Genomic DNA, 19,875 nt, shown 5'->3' on the forward strand with positions numbered 1-19,875 from the left:
GAAGCTGGAGTACCATGGCCGTGTGACCTACTAGAGACTCAGCACTGGGCTTCTGCTCAAACTTACAGACATCCAGCTACATTAGCTCTTCCCCGACCCCCAGTGGAGCCAACTCCATTGCCATCCAGGTGCTTAATAAGCATATGCTCGGTGTCCTATTGACTTCTGGGGATGAACCAGCACCCCCAGGGGACTTGGAGTCGTCATTCTTCTGTGCCCCTTCCCGATATTCCCAAACTGTGATCCCTGAAACTCAGAGTCCTGCATGGTTCCTGGCACACAGTAGGCCCTCAAATATTGATGACCAAAGTATGAGCCCAAGGAGCAAAACAGGATGATGTAATAACACTCCTGGCCCTTCTGAGTACACTTCCCCTCTGAGACATGCCCAGAAGCTTCTCAGGAAGGCGCTTGCCAAGCCTGGACATCCCACGCCCTCGGCGGCAGCTCCAGCCCCTGCCTCCTGTCATCAGCAAAATGCATTTATATCTATAATATGGCAAGTTTCATATCCTCCTTCCTGCATTATTGATGGGCTATGTACTTTTTAAAAATCAATTAGATCAGGGCGTGGAGCTGGAGTTAAAAGAGAAAAGAAGCCTTTAAAAGTCTGCTCTTGTTTTTGCTGTTTTGAATAGGAACAGATAAAGCTTTCCCTCTGGTTTGAATAAGTCAAGCCCAGAGCTAGGCTGGCCATGATTGGCCAGGGCTAGGAAAATGTGGTGAAGATGCAAACCCAAGCAAATATAACCCAGAGTCTGCGCAGCCATTACTACACTCAGGCAGCGGGACCTGGAGCCGCCTGCGTTGGGGCGCTTCTTCAATACCGCTGCTGCTTACTCACCAGCAAACTGAGAAGACAGTGGGAGAGAAGGCAAGGTAAGGTCTATGGTTTATGGGTGCACGTCAGTAAAGCTGTCCTACTGAACCAGGAAGAAACGAAGAGGAGATTCAGATTTCCCTGGCTTTGTCTTCTTGAATGAGGCTTTTACAGCATTGAACCAGGAGTTTGTGACCAGTTTTACAAACTTCCTATTGAGATGTCAAGGCCGTTTGTAGAGACCACTAAACAGGGCACATTTTTAAAAGCTGGGAAAGATGGAGAAGACCCCTTTCACCTACCTCAGAAAGATGGTCTGGGGCAAGGCAGAAGTTAAAAGCAGCTTCCCCTGGGGTCCATTCATATGGATACCTTGAAGAATTAAGGGCCACTGGCTTTTAACCTGGGATTTCAAAACTGCAACCCACGCCCAGGGTTTTTGCAGTGATCGCAAGGGGTGCTGAATTAGTAAGGACTTAGGGAGGATGGAGGAAGTGGCTGAGTTTTGAGGGAATCATTTTCTAGGTGTTCCAGTGTGGCAGGAAGTCCCTTCTTTGAGCATGTCCTCTCCTACGTTTGGGGGACCCTGGCCCAACAAGGTCCTTCCTGATTGCTAAGTCCTTGCTAGGAAATGGGACTGCTTTTGGCCTCTGAGAGTCACAGTCCTAATTAATGACAGTTGGTTTGCCTTTTATCAGACTGATACTTTTCTATCTTCAAGGAATTAATTCATTGGCTCTTTTCCCCTTCCCCTAGTTGTGTCACAGCATTTACCTTTAATGACTGAAATCTAGGGTCTGAAGAAAACCTTAACAAATATTTCCTGGTAGTTCAGAGCATCGCAGGGTGGGGCAATGCAAGTTATCAAATTAAATCCTCAAACAGTGGCTGCTCCGCGTCACTGCTCTGCTTTAGTCCTGCCTTAGCCATAGACAAAGGGAGTTTCTTTTTGTATTTTTGCCGAAGTCCATACTAGATAATGGCACATGTCCTCCAAACCTGGCTTCATCCACAAAGGCTCAAGGAAAGAATGGCCAGATATGCCTCTTAAGCACAATGTGCCTGTAAACAGCAAAGCTCCACAGCCCTATCTAGGTGGGTTTTCATCCATGTAGATCCATCAAGCCTGCCCTTGTCCTTAGCCTCTTGGGAGCATTCATCAGTCATGTGTATTATCAGATTGCAAGCTCCTTGAGAGCAAGAACCAGGCAGGCATTTTAATTATATAAAGCCCCTCCGTAATTAGGGATGTGTGTGGGTGCACGATAACCCTGCAGAGATAGATAACGCCTGGACTAGAGATGAACAGGGATGTTGTATAATCCAGGCCTTCTCTTTACCACTTCCTCCCCCGCCCCCATCGCCCCCAAGGCCAGACACAGCACCACTGGCTCTTTAGTGTCTGTGTGGGAGGCTGCCTGTGGGGGAGGTGGGTCTGCGTGGGAGGGGAAGAAGGGCATCTGCCCACAGGCAGACCGGGCCACACCCACCTTCCCCTGTGGCACCTGCATTCTTTGTCTCAGGCCCAGCCCGGCCATTTTACTTTCCCTTTTCTTCTGTGAGGTACAGGGAATATACTAGTCATAAATCAAAAGTAGGACAAGTTGTTTGAGTTTTAGGATAGTTTACTTAAAAGAAAAAAGAGTGGAATATAAAAGCCCAAAGAGAAGATCAAAGAGTTGACAGTGGAGAGGATCTGGGAAGAGTTAGAGGGGATGAGAGTGAGAGAAAGCAGCCCAGTTTAGAAATAGTTATTCTTGCTTTTAAAAATTAGTTTCAGGTGTACAAAGCAACGTAATAGTTAGACATTTACACCCCTCACAAAGTGATAACTCCCCTCCCCCAAGCTACTACCCCCTGACATCTTATATAGCTGTTACAATTCCATTGACTGTCTTCCTTACGCTACACTCCACATCCTGTAAATACATAAATATATATATATATATATATATATATATATATATATATATATATATTTGACATACAATATTATTCTACTTCAGCTTCAGTTTAGAAATATTTATTCTGACATAAGTTTTTCTCTCCATGTACCACTGAATTTAGATAACTTTAGAAAGGGCTACAGGACAACAAAGTGACTAAAAGCACAGATTTTAGGATCAGATACAGATTTCATTCTAGTGTATGATTCTGGGCAAATTATTTAACCTCTGAACCTCTGTTTTCCTACAATGTAAGATAAAGAAAATATACTCCGTTTATGAGAATTAAATGAGATAATAAAGTGAATCAACACAGGGCTCAACGTATTTATCACCCTTCAGTAAATAATCATGGCTATCACCCGAGGTCTTAACAAGGGAAGTGGCAAACGGGAAGCAGGGTGGGGATCCCTGGACCAGCCAGGCTAACGATGTGAACTTGGACAAGTCATTTCCCCCATCCATCACCGCAGTAGCACAGGGATGTGCCACAGGGACATGGCAGGATGGCTGACGAGATTGGGGAGTGACAGGAGGAGAGCTGGACAGATGCCTTCGGGGAGAGGCATCATCTCCCCCCATGCTCTGTGATGTTTCAGTCCCAAGAAGACAAGAGCCATGCCTCTGAGCAGCGCCTTCAGGTCTGTGGGCAACGACCCTGGGATCATCACCTGGAGAATAGAGGTGAGGCACACCTGGGCCGGAGGCACACCTGCCTCCTCACTGAACTGGGGCAGACTCTGGCCACCCACGCCTGCTACATCACAGCCCTCCCGCACTCCCTGGTCCACTGAACAGTGAAAGGCAGCATCCAAGTGCACATTTTCCTATCCTTGACCCCTCCTGGGTGCTCAAAGAAGGCAGCTGGCAGGTGGAAGAAATGTTCTTGGCCTTGGAGAATAGGGCTTCAAGCAAAAATAAGCTTTCCCTTTATCCAGCCATCTGCTCAGTGAGCCTGCACTTCTAGTAAATGCCCTGGAGAGATGGGTGGGGCCTCAGCCCACCCAGGGGACGGATACTTCTTTCAGAAAAATGGAATCTGTCCACCACAGGGTGCTCTGGCTCCTGCACAGTAGAGGGGAGGTTTGGGAACACAGCACAATCGGGGCCATGGTTCATCCCTTCTCCCACCTGGGTTTGAGCCCCTCTAGCTGACCTTGAGCTCCAGCAATTTATAGTTGGAAATGGCCCTGCCTGATGTGAGGACCACCCCCCTACCTCCATCTCCCTGCTCTGAGCCCAATGAGTGGCTGCTGCATAAAACCCAGAGGTGACACCTCACTCCACTGTCCTCCATTAGGAAGAGGGAGTCACAGCCTCTAGCAAGCAGCTCAGAGCTTATGAGAGGTCCAGCTCACTTCCATTGTTTTAAGGCTCACAGTTTATTTAAAAACCAATAGATACTGAAAGAGTATAGAAAGTATGGGATATTTAACATTTTTACATTAAACACACATTTTACATAGAATACACACAAGTATGACTGCAAGTTTATTTCACTTGGAGGTAGTGATGAAAATTCATATTAGAGGCCAAGTGAATGGCCTTCCTGGGACAAGCCAGATATGCAGGTGACAAATCAGGGCCCCCACTCAAACTCCAAATATGGGACACTGGGCTTGGAGCCCCGCACACTGCTGGCATTCACGCCCCATAGCCTCACAGAATCCTGGCATTCTGTGAGTTCAGACCTTGGCCAGCCCCGGCGTCTGAAATCACTGGGGAACAGTGATGGAGGCACTGGTGCTCCTGCTCAAAGGCGGGCAGGGTTTTACCTGATAGCTTATATGCAACTCCTTTCCCTGCATTGGGCTGGAGCTGGCTCATAAGGCAGCAAGACAGGACCAGGCAGGCGGTGGGGAGGAGGATGGGGTGCAGACAGGCACCCAGATTCAGACGGGGCCAAGCAGGTCAAGCTCAGAAGACAGAGAGTGGCCAGGCGAACCCTGCAGCTCACTGCCACACCCTGCAAGATCAGTGTGGACATCTCCCCTTCCTCTCCCTGCCACCTGTGGCAAATGATGCAGAAGAGAAGGAGGCCAGGGGTGGGGGGAGGAGAGGAAGCAGGGAATGCAGCCTGTACACACCCCTTGTCCTTCCAGAAAATGGAGCTGGTGCTGGTGCCCCTGAGTGCCCATGGCAACTTCTACGAGGGGGACTGCTACGTCATCCTCTCGGTGAGCACCATCCTTCCCCCGCCCCCTCATTCCCACAAGCTTCTCCCCTGGGAGCCAGGCTCCGCTGCCAGTGGTGCTAATCAGGCCCCTGGCATCCGTCTTGCTTATACAGAACAGGCCTCCAGTTTGACTATCAAAGTCCATTCTTAGGCCAGGGTTTTAAATGTTGCATTAGAAGGTGGGGGTGGGGCCCTCAGTCTGAACCTGGGTGAGTAGCCCACAAGTAGCACTTCTCCCTCCAGAGGCCCAGACCCCAGATTAAAGTGGTGTGAGGAAGGCCAGATAATCACAGGCCATCTCTGGCCTCAAAGTGCTCATTTTAGTTGAGGAAACAATATCCCACATGAGCAGTGCTGACAGAGCTACGCAGCCGCACAGATCAGCCCTGTGCCAGCTGTGTAACTGCAGGGGAGCAGAGGGGCGGCCAGGTAAGTCCGCAGTCCCGCTCAGAAAAGGTCCCCATTGGTTTCCATTGATTTCGAGAACAATAAGCTGTCAATTTTTCCCAAATGGGGGAGGAATCGGGCTGCCAGAGCTTGAGCCACACAGCAGGTCTACACAGGAGCTGCTGCAGGAAAGGAGAGGCCCGGAGCCTGCCAGCGTAGCAAACGAGCCACTCTATGCTACGTTCTCCCCAGGCCAGAGGGGCCAGCAGCAAAGGGAGGCACGCTGGCCCCTGACCTGATCTCTCTGGCTGCATCCCAGACCCGGAAAGCAGGCAGTCTCCTGTCCCAGAACATCCACTTCTGGATCGGGAAGGACTCCTCCCATGACGAGCAGAGCTGTGCAGCCATCTACACTACACAGCTGGATGACTACCTGGGGGGCAGCCCCGTGCAGCACCGGGAGGTCCAGTACCATGAGTCCGACACCTTCCGTGGCTACTTCAAGCAGGGCATCATGTGAGTAGTTGTGCATAGAGCAAGGACGGAAACGGCACTTTACCGAAGAGGAAACCCAAAGGGCCAATAAGTACACGAAGACAGTAATCGGAGAAATGCAAATCAAAACAATGCTATCATTTTCGCCCACTAGAGTAGCACAAATTAGACAGCTGGGTGGTGCCAAGCGTTGGCGAGGCTGTGGGGAAATAGGAGCCCTGGTGCCCTGCTGGTGGGAGGGAGGACTGGCACAGCATTCCGGAGAGCAGTCCGCTGCCACTGAGGCAAATCCCACTTCTGGGCACGTGACTCCAAGGAATTCTCACATCCCCAGCTCCGTAAGGGCTCATGAACCAGAACGGTCACAGCAGTATCGTTAGCGGTGGTGGGAAGCGGCAGGCAACGTAGAGGGCCCATCACTGGGAGACTGGGCAGGAACAATACTCCATGGCACCAAGGCGTACTGTGCAGCGGCTGGAAGCAACGGATTAGAGATACACCTAATAGGCGGACAGAGCTGCAACACATGGTGCTTAGTGAACAGTACGAAACAGCCTTAAGATAAGTAACAGAATGCCAATTTCTGTTTTCTGTTACTGTTTTTTTTTTTTTAAATACGTGAATACAAAACAACAGGACACATTTTACCAGAATGAAAATAAAAAGATAGATGTCAAACTGTTAGAGTGGTTGCCCATGGCGGGGAGAGGACTGGGAGTAGGGCATGCAGATCAAAGGGAATCCATACATACTTAAAACAAGAGAGGGGTCTGGTAAAGGCCAATGACAATGCTGGTCCATGAACTGAGGAGTTTCATTAATTCAAGACTTTGCATTCGAGACTAAAAACAAAAAGAGAAATTCCAATGAGCTTGAGAATTCTGAGGCTGGTCCAAAGCTAGCTTCTGGCAGCTCGGCCATCCCCACTGACTGAGGACCTGCTAGGCACAGAGCACCACACTGTCACCAGGGCACCAAAGACAAAGCCCCTCTGCTCCAGCGTGGCTTTCTGCAAGCCCTTCACGAGCGGGACGCCTGGGATGGAGGCTGGGCTGGGGTGCGTGCCAGGGTGGGAGAACGGATTTCTGGAGTCGGTTGGTCTTAAGCCCATGGTGTCATTAATGCGTCTGCTGCTTCCTGGTTGTGTCCCTCTCCGTGTCACACACTGATAGTCACACAGTTCCTAGAACAAAACAAGCTCTTCCATGCTGCAGGGTTTCAATCACGGATGTTCCCTCTGTCTGGATCACTAGTTCTCTGGTGGTTGGTTCCTATTCCTCTTAATAGCTCAGCTGGAATGTCACTCCTTCCCAGAAAACGGCCCTGACCACTCTGTCAAAAAATCCGTCACTGCATCTTTTGTGGCAGCGGTTGCCACCACCTAGATTTACCTGGTTTATTTACTATCATCACCCACATGGGCAGAGGCTGCATTTGTGTAATTTGCCATCGCCTCCCCCATACTGAGCACACAGCAGGTGTGCAATAAATAACTGAATGGATGTTCCCTCAGATACAAAAAGGGGGGTGTGGCCTCTGGGATGAAGCACGTGGAGACCAACACCTATGATGTTAAGCGGCTGTTACACGTGAAGGGGAAGAGAAACATCAGGGCCACCGAGGTACGTCCTGCTGACTATCTGTCCTGGGTTCAGGGCCTCTCTACCTGGTACCTAAGAATTCCTCCTGAACAATGTCTACTTCTCATCTGCAGGTGGAAATGAGCTGGGACAGTTTTAACCGAGGAGATGTCTTCTTGCTGGACCTTGGGAAGGTCATCATCCAATGGAATGGTCCAGAGAGTAACAGTGGGGAGCGCCTGAAGGTACCTCTCTTCCAGTCTTCCTGCTTCCTCCTCTCCCTCAGGCCTGGTCATGGGACTTGGCTCTCTCAGGTGCCTTTTCCTTCTTCCTTCCTCATTGGCTCGTCCCTGAGGTTCCAGCCGGACCCCTGCTTTGGAATGGAAACTGTTTTAGAGAGAGAGAGTCTGTGACTCACCCCTGGGCTTCTCAGCATCAGGATAACTCATGTCTGGGATCCAGGCTGTTCCTCCCAACGCTATCAGGCAGAAAGGGGGCCCAGACGAGCTGAGGGCTTCCATGGGCTTCTTTGACAGGCTATGCTTCTGGCAAAGGATATTCGGGACAGGGAGCGAGGGGGCCGTGCTGAAATAGGAGTGATCGAGGGAGACAAGGAGGCCGCCAGCCCGGAGCTGATGAAGGTCCTTCAGGACACCCTCGGCCGACGCTCCATTATCCCGCCTGCGGTCCCTGACGAGATCATAGATCAGCAGCAGAAATCGAATGTCATGTTATATCAGTGAGTAGCTAAACCTGGCTGTTGGTTGGAAGCTGGGGCAGGGGGAAGTTTTTCCCTAGACACCTTGTGGAGACCCTGGAAAATTAGGCACTTTGCTTGGTTCCTCGTTTGGGGTGCAGGTGTCTGGCTTTTAGTCTTTTTCAAATGCAGCTTCTAGAAGGAGCTCGGTGTTCCCCACTCAAGGAGGCAGCTACCATCCGTTCTTGTCAGCAACTCTTCTTGGTCCCTTGGAGAGACCGTTCCTTCACTCGGGTCTATACATGCTCAGGGATGTGGACGGGATAATGTTCCGAAACAGATGCACAAAAGTCTCCTCTAGAGAACAGAGTCCCTCACAGCTCACCTGTGCTCAAGTGACACCTGACATAGGAAGTCAAACTCTACTCAGAAACTCCAAAGCCAGGAAAATATCAAATGACTACAAGATACTTTGTAGAAGAGAAGGCACAGGCTAAACTCTCCCCTTCTCCAGTGTCTCAGACTCGGCGGGGCAGCTGGCGGTCACGGAGGTAGCAACAAGGCCACTGGTCCAGGACTTACTGAACCATGATGTAAGTAGAGCTTGGGTGGGCCTGGCTTGGGGTGGCCAGGCCCAGCTCTGGGGGCAGGCCCTAGGGAAAGGCCTTCAGCTGCAGTAACCACTTTTATCCCTGACCACTTCAGGACTGCTACATCCTGGACCAAAGTGGAACCAAGATCTATGTGTGGAAAGGAAGAGGAGCCACAAAAGCTGAGAAACAGATGGCCATGTCTAAAGCCCTGGTAGGAGCTACAGATGTGTGATACTGTCTAAAAAATTCTGGTCAGTAACACTTCAGATGTGCTCAGAGAGCCTTACTAGGCACTTGAGCAGATAACATCGGAGTTATATCCACGGACTTCCAAGTCAGACAGACAAACTGGGATTCAAATCCAGGCTTAATCCCATCTCCCGGTGGTGTTGCAAGGATTAAATGACACTTGTAAAGCATTCAGAACAGGACTCGGCACACATACTGGCTCAGTAAAACATGGCTGCTATTACTGAAGGGGATAGGTATCACTTACCAAGGTTAGTGGCCCTGTCCTCAAGGAGCTTATGCTCTTGTGCAGACCCAGGCAGCTGAACCAAGCAGGGTACACTTACAAAGCAGTAAACGAGCACATAAATGGGATACAGTCAGTAGAGTCCATGAGTGCTGAAAGAACGGAGGATACAGGATCTTGCAAAAAAGATTAGTGAAAATCATGCCAGGCCAATACAGAGATGCCAGCATGTGCCACTCAGTCCTTTTCTTGAGGCAGGTAACTTGGTGCCTAGACAGAGTGAGTTAGAATCTGACTCCGACTTCGAGAAGGGAGTGATCCTACTAACTGGTTTCAAATGGGGTGGATCCAAAGAACCCACTGGCCAAAGAACCCAGGGCATTCCCTGATTGACCTGCCTTTTGGGGGTGGGGCGTGTGTGCAGAACTTCATCAAGATGAAGGGCTACCCCAGCAGCACCAATGTGGAGACCGTCAACGACGGTGCCGAGTCAGCCATGTTCAAGCAGCTGTTCCAGAAGTGGTCAGTGAAGGAGCAGACCACAGGCCTGGGGAAAATGTTCAGCATCGGTAAAATCGGTAAGATTTCCCCAGATTGTCTTCTCGCTGCTGGGACTCTAGAAAGGCAGGCACGGATGCTGTTCACCTACTTGGCTTCTCCCAACCCCCTCTCCGCAGCTAAAGTTTCCCAGGACAAATTTGATGTGACTCTGCTGCACAATAAACCAGAGGTAGCTGCCCAGGAAAGAATGGTCGATGATGGCAACGGAAAATTTGAGGTAGGCCTAATGATTCACGTCTCAGGGCAGGCAGGCAGCACTGGCTCTCCTGGCTGTCAGCTGGAGAGGAGGGGGCAGCTGATTCCCGGTCTATTTTGCTTTCCTTTTCACCTCCGGTGCCTCAGGAGTATTCTCTGAGAGGTCTCTGAGTCTGCAGAGTTTTCCCACAATTCTTCAGGGAAGCAAAAGGCAGATACCCCAGTGAGCTCTCAATAACTCATCTAGCAGATCTATTCAAATCACCTCTGGGCTGTGATGGGGAGGCGCCTGACCAGGGATGATCCAGTTCTCCTCCGGATTCAAATCATGCAAATGTGATAAGCCTCACCATTGGGAAAGCAGTACCAGAGGGGGCAGGGGCACTTTGAGTGGACAGACGCAAGTGCCTTACCCATGGGGATTCTCTGCTACGCATGGCCCATTCCTTTCAGGCAGCTGTCTCTTCAAATAGGACCCCCATCTCTGGGGAATTGTGTCTCCTTCTGTGCCCAGGTCTGGAGAATTGAAAACCTGGAGCTGGTCCCCGTGGAGCATCAGTGGTACGGCTTCTTTTATGGGGGAGACTGCTATCTGGTTCTCTATACATACGAGGTTTATGGGAAGCCACATTACATCTTGTACATCTGGCAGGTAGGCCTGGGGCAGGCTCTCAGCTTTGAGAGATGGTGCTTCCTCTGGCCACTGAGCTGGGGCAGGGAAAGAAGGGGCCCATCCCTACCCTGTCCCCGCTGCAGGGCCGCCACGCCTCGCAGGATGAGCTGGCAGCCTCGGCATACCAGGCAGTGGAGGTGGATCGGCAGTTTGATGGGGCCCCGGTGCAGGTCCGGGTCACCATGGGGAAGGAGCCACGCCACTTCATGGCTATCTTCAAAGGAAAGCTGGTTATCTTTGAGGTGAGACCCCACAGACAAAGTCACACCTGGAGCAGGAATGCTCAGAACTAACAAGCCAGCAGGGGCTACAGTGGAGGAGAGGAGGGGTGGGGAGCGGGGCTTGGGGTCGACTTGTACAAGAAGGGGTTAATCGAAGCCACTGAAGTGAATCCCAGCTGCCCAGGGATTCAAGTCCAAATCACTGTCTAATTCATGTTCAACGGCTTTCATCATCTGACCCATATTACCTGTGAAGGTACGTTACCCTCAGCTCCCTAACCTACACAGAGCTCCACTCGCCAGGCGGGTCTCCTCACTGGACCTCACATGTGCCATATCATGCCCTGTCCACCACCTCCACCGAATGTGCCCCTTCAAATTCAAGTCCTACTTCTTCCATGAATCCCTGGCTGAAGCCTTACCAGAAATGTACAATGTCACATGCCTGATATACACAAGTCTGTGGTCAGGTCCTAGTCTTGTCATTTATTAGCCAGGTTTCTAAGGCTCAGTTTCCCCATCTGTGCTATGGATCATAATGCCTACTTCAGAGTTATTTGGAGGATCCATGAAATGATGGAGGTAAGGCACTAGCCACAGAGCCCGGCTTGTAACAGAGGTCTCAGAATGAAAGCTAGCATGATTGGTACCGTAACTCCAGCTCACCCCACCTACAAGCTTCTACAAGCTCCTCAAGGGCAAAGATGGTGACAAATACATCCATGTTCTCCAAAACAGCTAGCCCACGCCTCTGTTCACACGGTGCATCTTAGATCTAGACTTTGCTTTTCTCCTTTTCGCTAGGGTGGGACTTCTAGGAAGGGAAATGCTGAGCCCGATCCTCCAGTAAGACTCTTCCAGATTCAAGGAAACGCCAAATCTAACACCAAAGCAGTGGAGGTTCCAGCCTTCGCCTCCTCCCTAAACTCCAATGACGTCTTCCTGCTGCGGACCCAAACAGCGCACTATCTGTGGTACGGCAAGGTAGGACGGCTGGGCCCAGTGGTCACACCAGCCCTGCGCTCACCCTCCTGTCGGCACGGGCAAAGGAACTACAGACAGTAGGCTGGAGCAGTCCGCAAAAAGAGGAGCCTTTTTCCTAAAGGATCTTTAAAAGGGCCGCCAACATTCCCCACAAATAGGCCTCCAATTAGAAAGTCGATGACAGCACTGCTCACACCCAGGAGATACTCCGTAAACTTCATAAATAAATGGAGGCTGAGTACGTCAATCTTTCCACACCAGTTTCATGGATTGCAATAGGACAGGCATTACCCTGAACAAAAGCACTAAAAATGTGATTTTGTCAATTCAGATTGCATCTGCATTAAAAAGCACTAAAATCGTTTTACAAAAGAGAATTGAACAGGAAAAGATGCCCACCATCATTACTCATTAGGGAAATGCAAATGAAAACCCAATGGGCTCCCACTACCTACCTACTAGAATGGCTAAAAAATCTGACAATATCAAGTGTAGGTGAGGATGCAGAGCAACAGAAATTTTCACACATTGGTGGTGGGAATGTAAATACAGCCTTTGAAAAGCAATTGGACAGTTTCTTATAAAACATACACTTACCTATGATCCAGCAATCCCACTCCTGGGTATTTATCCATGTGAAGTAAAAAATTTTCTTCACACAAAAACCTGTACATGAATGTTTATAGCACCTTTATTTGTAATCGTCAAAAACTGGAAGCAACTGGAGAATAGATAGATAAACAGTGGTGCATCCATGCAATGGAATACTCCTCGGCAACACACAGAACAAGCTGTGCTTCCCACACCAACAAAGGAGATTCTCCAAAGCATGTGCTAAGTGAAAGAAGCCAGACTCAAAGGTCACAGAGTGTGTGATTCCATTTATGACCTTCTGGAAAAGGCAAAACTATTGTGATGGAGAACAGAGTAGTGGTTGCCAGAGGTGAAGGATTTGGAAGGGTTTGACTACAAAGGGGCAGCCCGAGGGAATTTTTGCAGGGGGGAAGCAACTGTCCTGATTCTTTGCTGTGGTGGTGGTAACCCGATTCTATGCATTTGTCAAGACTCATAGAGATGTATCCCAAAAAGTGTAGTTTCCTGTACAGAATTTTAAAAATAAGTTTAAATTCTTTTCTCTTAAAAAAATCAAAAATAGGTGCTAAAATTCCAACTGAAGCCGATGCAAAGGAGACTCTTGTTCACATCTATGGTGTGTTTCAGAGTCCAATCCGGTTCTTTGCTCCGCCCCTCACCCCCTTCCCAGCACTAGAACAAACCCTGTCTTGAGGTGCTGTGGCTTCACAGCTGATCCTGGCTACACTGAGCTACTGGGCTCAGCGTTTTTTCCACATCAACGTGCTTGCGTGTGACTAACATCTGTGTTCTTCTCGCCCCACTCGCAGGGGTCTAGTGGGGATGAGCGGGCAATGGCTAAGGAGCTGGCTGGGATTCTCTGTAATGACACCGAGGACGCTGTGGCTGAGGGCCAGGAGCCTGCTGAGTTCTGGGACCTGCTAGGAGGGAAAACTCCCTATGCCAATGACAAAAGGTACGGAACCACAGCATCCCCTCCTCTTGGCTCCCTCTGCCTCCCAGGCTGGTGAACTGCACATGATTTCTAAGCAGCTCAGTTCCTGACGGACTGTCTTGCAGATTACAGCAGGAAATCCTAGATGTCCATTCCCGTCTTTTTGAATGTTCCAATAAGACTGGCCGGTTCATTGTCACCGAGATCACAGACTTCACCCAGGATGACCTGAACCCGGGTGACGTGATGCTCCTGGACACCTGGGACCAGGTAAGACATAGCCAGAGAGCTTGGAACAAATGGCAGTGATCCTCACAGTTTTGGCTATTTTTGTATAGTACCTCCCCTGACAGGATAAACCCAGGGTAGCCCTGGACCATCCCCCAGTCAATTAAGCAATTGTCCGTGGTGACCAACGAAAGAGCTTGCTTTTTGCCAGGGTTGGAGACAATACTGTTTAAGACTCACCCTCCCGGGAATTTTCCCACCTTGCTTTGGGAAAATCAGGCCATCCTATCACCATGTACTTCTGTCTCTTTAGGATCAATAGCAGCGGGCTCCACATCCAGCGATATGGGCCTTTTAGGGAATAAAGGGGTGAGAGAGGGATATCTTCAAGGCAACCTCTCCGTGACATCCCATGTTCTTCAATATGGCTGAGCAAACATACCCAGCACCTCCTCTGTTCTAGTCTAGTGCTAGGTGTGGTGTCACCAAGGTGAAGAGGCCCGTGCCACTCTCAGACTGCACAGGCTGATGGGAGTGGGTGGGGACGGGACATAGAAACATCGTTTTACTGTGAGGAAGGTACATACGAGGTGCCATAGGAGCACGATTAGAGGCACTCATACAGTTTAGGGGCTCAGAGACGACTTCCTGGAGGAGATGGCTCCCAGGCTGCATCTCAAAAGATAAGTAGGCATTAAATAGGAAAAGAGGGCATTCCGGGCAAAGGAAATAGCACAAGTAAAAGCAAGGCATGAAATAGTCGCGTACAGGGAACTATGAATACTATTATCAGAGCATAAGGCAGAGTTGAAGAGCACCCTAGGAATGGAGCTGAAGAAGTAGGGATGGACCTTACCTATCATGTCAAGAAGTTTGAGATTTATCCTGGAAAGCTACAGAAATGTAAGCAGGTGAATGACAAGGTCAGACTGTGCTCTACATGGAACACTCCAGCCAGTGTAGGTGAGGAGAGATGGGGGTGAGAGCAAAAGGAGACCATGATGGGAGGCCAGTCAGGAGACTACTGGGATAGTCCAGGCAGAGCTGCTGTGGGCCTGCACAGGAGCAGTAGAGTAGGGATGGAGGCGCGGTCACTGATTTGACAAATGCGTAGGAGGTAAACTGGCCGGCCTTGGGGACTCACTGGATATGGGAGCGTCTAGGATGACTCCCAGGCTACTGCCATAGGAATGACTGCATGGCCACCACTCACCAAGAATGCACAGACACAAGTTTAGAAAAGAAGAGCTACATTTTAGAGGTGTTATATTTGAGGTGTTTGAAGACAGCCCAGAGGAGGTGTTTCGCAAGTAATTGGGTTTAGGAAGCTGAAGTTCAGAGAGAGAGAAAGAAAGAGAGAGAGAGAGAGAGAGAGAGAGAGAGACAGAGAGAGAGCTCTCAGGACGGGACATGTAGACGTGGGAGATACCCGTGGCAATTAAAATCACAAATCAAGATTACTCTGAGAAAAGCTTTTTCTGCTGAGGCTGTGGATTGCTGAGGGGAAAAGACAGGGCAGTGTTTATGATCTAATACATAGTTCTCAGTATGAGTGCATTAACAAATATTCCATCTTTCCCACAACAGGTGTTCTTGTGGATTGGGGCTGAGGCCAATGCCGCAGAGAAGGAGAACGCTCTGGCTACAGCCCAGGAGTACCTGCACACTCATCCCAGCGGCCGGGACGCTGACACACCTATCCTGATCATTAAACAGGGGTTCGAGCCTCCCATCTTCACAGGCTGGTTCTTGGCCTGGGACTCTCACATTTGGAGTGTAAGAACAGAGCGAGTGGGGAAGCCATTCTTACTGCCAGGGAGATCAGCATTCATCTCTCAGTGGGAAGAGGGGGTACTCAGAGGCTGAGTAAATCCAGAACCACATTTCCCCCACTCTCCTCCCCTCCCTATTTTTTACTTCTCTTCTCTTTCCCACCCACCACAGAACTAAGTCCAGTTAGAGAACTCACAGCTTGTCTCAGGAATAAGCAATGTGTAGAAGTAACAATGTTTAGAAAGTATATCCACACACATCATCTTTCGGAGCTTTACAACCATCCTGATAGCTAGGACAAATATTGTGTTGCCATGTTACAGACAAGGACGCTTAGAAAAGTTATTTATCTAAAGTCACAATTAACCAGTAGGAAGAAGCCAGGTTTTCCGACTCCTAGTCAACTGCTCTGTCTTAAATCTTGTATGGAGGATTGAGAGGCCACCAGCAAAGAATGCAGATCATGTTTACGTACCTTCCAACCTGGCATGGGCCCAGAAGGGAGGATTTTCACTTTTGCTCATCTCTGAATTGTCTTCTGATTCCCTGGCTTTTCCGCTTTTCCCAAAGGTACAGACTAGGCCTGAGATGGCCCGCCGCTATATGCAGCACCTCATCCTGTGTTTTCTTTCTTTTCAGGAAGGAAAATCATATGAACAGTTAAAAGAAGAGCTGGGAGACACTGCTGCTATCACGAGAATCACTGCTGTGAGTTTCTTGGAGGAACAAGTCACAAAGGCATCTAGAGCCAGAAACAGCAAATGCTTCCACATGCCACGTGTGTGAAACCCTACCATGTCCTGCCTCGGGTCACTCTAGTGGTCTATTCTGATACGAAGATTGCTTTAATCAGTAAAAAAGCAGGTCTCAGAGCCAAGTTCCTTTTTTTACTGCCTTCCAGAATTTAGAATACTTGCTGTTTAAAAAAACAAACAAACAAGAGGGGGTAACCTGTTAGCTCAGTTGGTGAGAGCATGGTGCTGGTAGCACCAAGGTTGCCAGTTCGATCCCTGCATGGGCCACTGTGAGCTGCGCCCTCCTTAAAAAACAAAACAAAAAACCCTAACAAAAACTAATTTTATTATTCAACTCTGTCATTCAGGGCAGATTAAATTTATTGGCAGCATTTTTCAGAAATAATAAGCTTCTAACGCAAGTGATATGTTTATCAGTTTCTGACAGTGGAGTCCACAGAAACTCAGGCCATTACCCTTACTTTAATGGCTAAAAGAAGTGGAGCCTCTAGCCTGGAATCCAACAGCAGTTTAACATCAGGATGAGTGTAGGGCAGCAGGTGTCCAAGCCATCTGGCAATTTTGTCCTTTGTGCTCCACAAACTCAAGACTTCAAAACTAATGGTGATGTAGCATCTTTAAAATGTATTTAAGTATGACTTCAATTTGAAGTCATTTAAAGGCTGGAAATGTAGAGCCTAAGTTAAAGTGCCAAGAGAAGAGATGTGATCACAATATTTAAATGAGATTTAAGCACAGCATTTATGCCAAACAGGATTTACCTTAGACTTAATCAGTTTTCCCATGAAGGACCCCCAAAGCTGAATATTTTAGATTCCCAGATGATTCTGACAGGCAGCCAGGTTTGGGGACCATTGTTCTAAAAGGGTGAAGTGCTATAAACCAAAATGTTAAATATCACACACAAAGAACTTTGATTGCACAGACCTAAACAGTCTTTTATCCTGAGTCTACATCTTTATTTTACTTAGGACCTGAAGAACACAACCCTTTCCCTGAATTCTGAGCTAAAATATTATCCTATAGAAGTTCTGTTGAAAAATCAGAATCAAGAACTGCCTGAGGATGTGGACCCTGCCAAAAAAGAGGTGAGTGGCTGAAGAAACTGTGTCTCATATAAGTGGAGCTTTCCAGGAGTAAAGCACCTGTCTCATCATCTGGCCAGGACAGTTCTGGAACACTGTAAGCACTCAATAGACATCTGAGCTATCCAGTAGCTCAAGCCAAAACCCAGGGCTCCTTCTTGATTCTTTCTTCTCACCCCCCCCCCCCCCCATCAATCCATCGGCTAGCCTGTCCACTCCTCTCCATTTTTCTGCTGCCAGTCTGGTACAGCCATGATGGACCACTGCAATAGTCCTTCAGCTGGCTCCCACTCCTGTTCCCTGCAATCCATTCCCTATAACAACCAATGGGCTTTTACAACAGATGACACTATTCTACTTAAAGCAGCTTGAACAGCCTCCCACTGCACTTAGAGACGAATCCAAAGTCCTGTCCATGCCTCCAAGTCCCTATCCAAGCTGACCCGTCGCCCTCTCTGATTTCATCTCACATCCCACTACCCTTTCCGCTTAGCCCCCTTCGGCCAGTGGCTGCTTTTCCATTCCTCAGACATGCTCACTCCAGCCTTTGAGCCTTTACACTCACTATTGCTTCTGCCTGAAAAAACATTCTTCTCCCAGATCGTCAGAGCTAACGCCTTCAAATTGTTGAGGTCTCAGCTCCAATGTCACCACCCTAGGAAGGCCTTCCCTGACCACTCTACCTAACACTGCTACCCTCACCCCTCCCTTTATACTTGTTCATTGTCTATCTCTCCCTCTCCTAATACCCTTAAGAGCAAGAACCTTGTCTGTCTTGTTCACCATCACATTCTCAGCTTTTCAGCACCTAAAACAGTGCCTGGCAGATGGTAGGCACCTCTTAAGTTTTGGTTGAATTAACATCTTCATGGTAAAAGAATTCATTTATTTTTCCCTTGAAGGATTTGATTTGGGAAGGGTCTCTGGATTTTCTACAATGTCTTATCAAACCAACTCTTAAGTATCTGGACTACAACTTTCTTGAAAACAGAGGCCATATCTTAATAATTTTACTCGGATAGAAAATATTCATTAAGCATCAATAAATAAATGTTAGAATTTTATGCTCTCAACAAGATCCACCTGATGTTGTATTTGAAAATGTCTGGATAAAAATGTCAGATAAGGGCATAAAACAAGGAAAACCATCACTCAATTTATCTCACTATTTAGCCAAAACCTAATGTCTAGAATTCATACATAATACATAACCAATTTCTTGTCCTTCTGGCAAGAAACTGGTGCCAGGTGGAACCCTGAGAGCAGTGAATCCAGTCAGTTCTTCCACAGGCCAACATGGGACTCTACAACCTGAAAAACTCTCCAGTGAATAATTTAAGTCTATTACAGACTTTCTGAAAATTCATTGTACTTCCCTCTTTGAGGACCTACCCTTTTTGGCCCCCTTCCCCCAAATTCTGTTGGCACTGATAGGTGCTATGTCTTCCTTCTAACTGGAAACTTCTTCTCTCTTAGAATTACCTCTCTGAACAGGACTTTGTTTCTGTGTTTGGCATCACAAGAGGGCAATTTGCTGCTCTGCCTGGCTGGAAACAGCTCCAAATGAAGAAAGAAAAGGGGCTTTTCTAAGGCAAGAAAGCATACGCCTATTGCTGGACCACAGAAGAGAGCAGATAGTGCCAATAACAGGAAAGAATTTATCTTCCAATTGTTGCCTAACATCCAGCTACTTAATTTAGAGAAAATAGGGTCTGCAAATCATAGCATGTTCTCCATTTTTCTCATCTTTGCATTCCTTAGTTATAGACCTAAAATGTTAACTACCCATTTTTTGATTTTTGTGGCCTTTTGGCTATAGCCTCAGCAGAAAGCACAAAAACTACATGAATTTGGAGAAGTTAAAAGTAAGAGAACAGAAAACTAAGTTTAAAGTGTTGAGGCAAGGATCTAATTCATTTAAAATTTTAAAATCGGTATTTTCAAAACGTATTTAACCCACAAATCATTGAAATTAATCACATGTATACCCCACAGCCAAAATCCAAATGCCCAGATCTGTATGTGCCAGAGCTTTTTAACTTTTCAAATAAAGATACCTGTATGAGCAAATGGGAATATTCTGGGTTTGCCTGTTATAGTAATAATTTGACGTTATGCTGGGAGAAACGTCCCAGTACTGGGGAAGTAAAGAGGCACTGTTGAGTGAGCTCTCTGGATAACTGGACCACTATAATTCCTGTTTCTGGCAGAAAAATGCCAAAATCTGCCTTCCAGCTGTCCAGGAAACCTCAGTGCCCGCCCAACCACACCCCATTATCCAAAAGAGAAGTAGGGCCATGTGTTATTGATTTCAGTAATGAGGCCAGAACCAGCGTGTATACCACTGCAGAGAGCCTTCAAAGCACGCTGTAGACATCAACAAATGAACCACATTTTCCAGATTGACTCTAAGTTTGAGTCAACAATTCCAAAGGAATCCATCCATGTAACTGGGAAGTTCCAGGATAGAAGTTCCAGGATAGTCCAAAGCATCACAAAGTGAAAACAGAACGCGCGGGCCATGTCACAGAAGGAATAAGATGGACTCAGTTAGAATCTTTAGGGACGCCATAGTAAATCTGTGTTGACGGGAGCAGCAGCACGACTGGTGACGCCTGTTCTCGCAGACACTGTCAGTCACTTCAGCAACGCCCACCTGTTGTTTCCTAAAACTTGTCACAAGCAAGATACAAAATAGCTAAA

The 19,875-nt window shown here is 48.2% G+C and overlaps 1 protein-coding gene across 4 annotated transcripts; it reads left to right on the top strand.

Moving 5' to 3' along the window:
- The first annotated feature begins 56 nt into the window (after nucleotides 1-56).
- On the top strand, nucleotides 57-19,234 carry AVIL (advillin). Of its 4 annotated transcripts, XM_074325474.1 has the most exons (20): nucleotides 57-879; nucleotides 3,366-3,450; nucleotides 4,869-4,943; nucleotides 5,649-5,845; nucleotides 7,338-7,446; nucleotides 7,539-7,649; nucleotides 7,941-8,143; nucleotides 8,616-8,694; nucleotides 8,807-8,905; nucleotides 9,594-9,747; nucleotides 9,847-9,947; nucleotides 10,440-10,577; nucleotides 10,682-10,840; nucleotides 11,624-11,803; nucleotides 13,207-13,352; nucleotides 13,457-13,601; nucleotides 15,147-15,335; nucleotides 15,972-16,040; nucleotides 17,059-17,175; nucleotides 18,649-19,234. In XM_074325474.1, the coding sequence occupies exons 2-20, from the start codon at nucleotides 3,385-3,387 to the stop codon at nucleotides 18,760-18,762; spliced, it is 2,451 nt and encodes an 816-aa protein (XP_074181575.1). In that variant the 5' UTR covers nucleotides 57-879; nucleotides 3,366-3,384; the 3' UTR covers nucleotides 18,763-19,234. The 4 variants fall into 4 exon arrangements, with proteins under 4 accessions (XP_074181575.1, XP_019598016.2, XP_019598015.2 ...); XM_019742457.2 differs by having other exon boundaries at nucleotides 9,594-9,947; XM_019742456.2 differs by lacking the exon at nucleotides 57-879 and having other exon boundaries at nucleotides 2,805-3,450; nucleotides 9,594-9,947.
- Nucleotides 19,235-19,875: the final 641 nt, after the last annotated feature.

Source organism: Rhinolophus sinicus, linkage group LG02 (genome assembly GCF_036562045.2).
Source record: "Rhinolophus sinicus isolate RSC01 linkage group LG02, ASM3656204v1, whole genome shotgun sequence".
NCBI classification, from domain to species: Eukaryota; Metazoa; Chordata; class Mammalia; order Chiroptera; family Rhinolophidae; genus Rhinolophus; species Rhinolophus sinicus.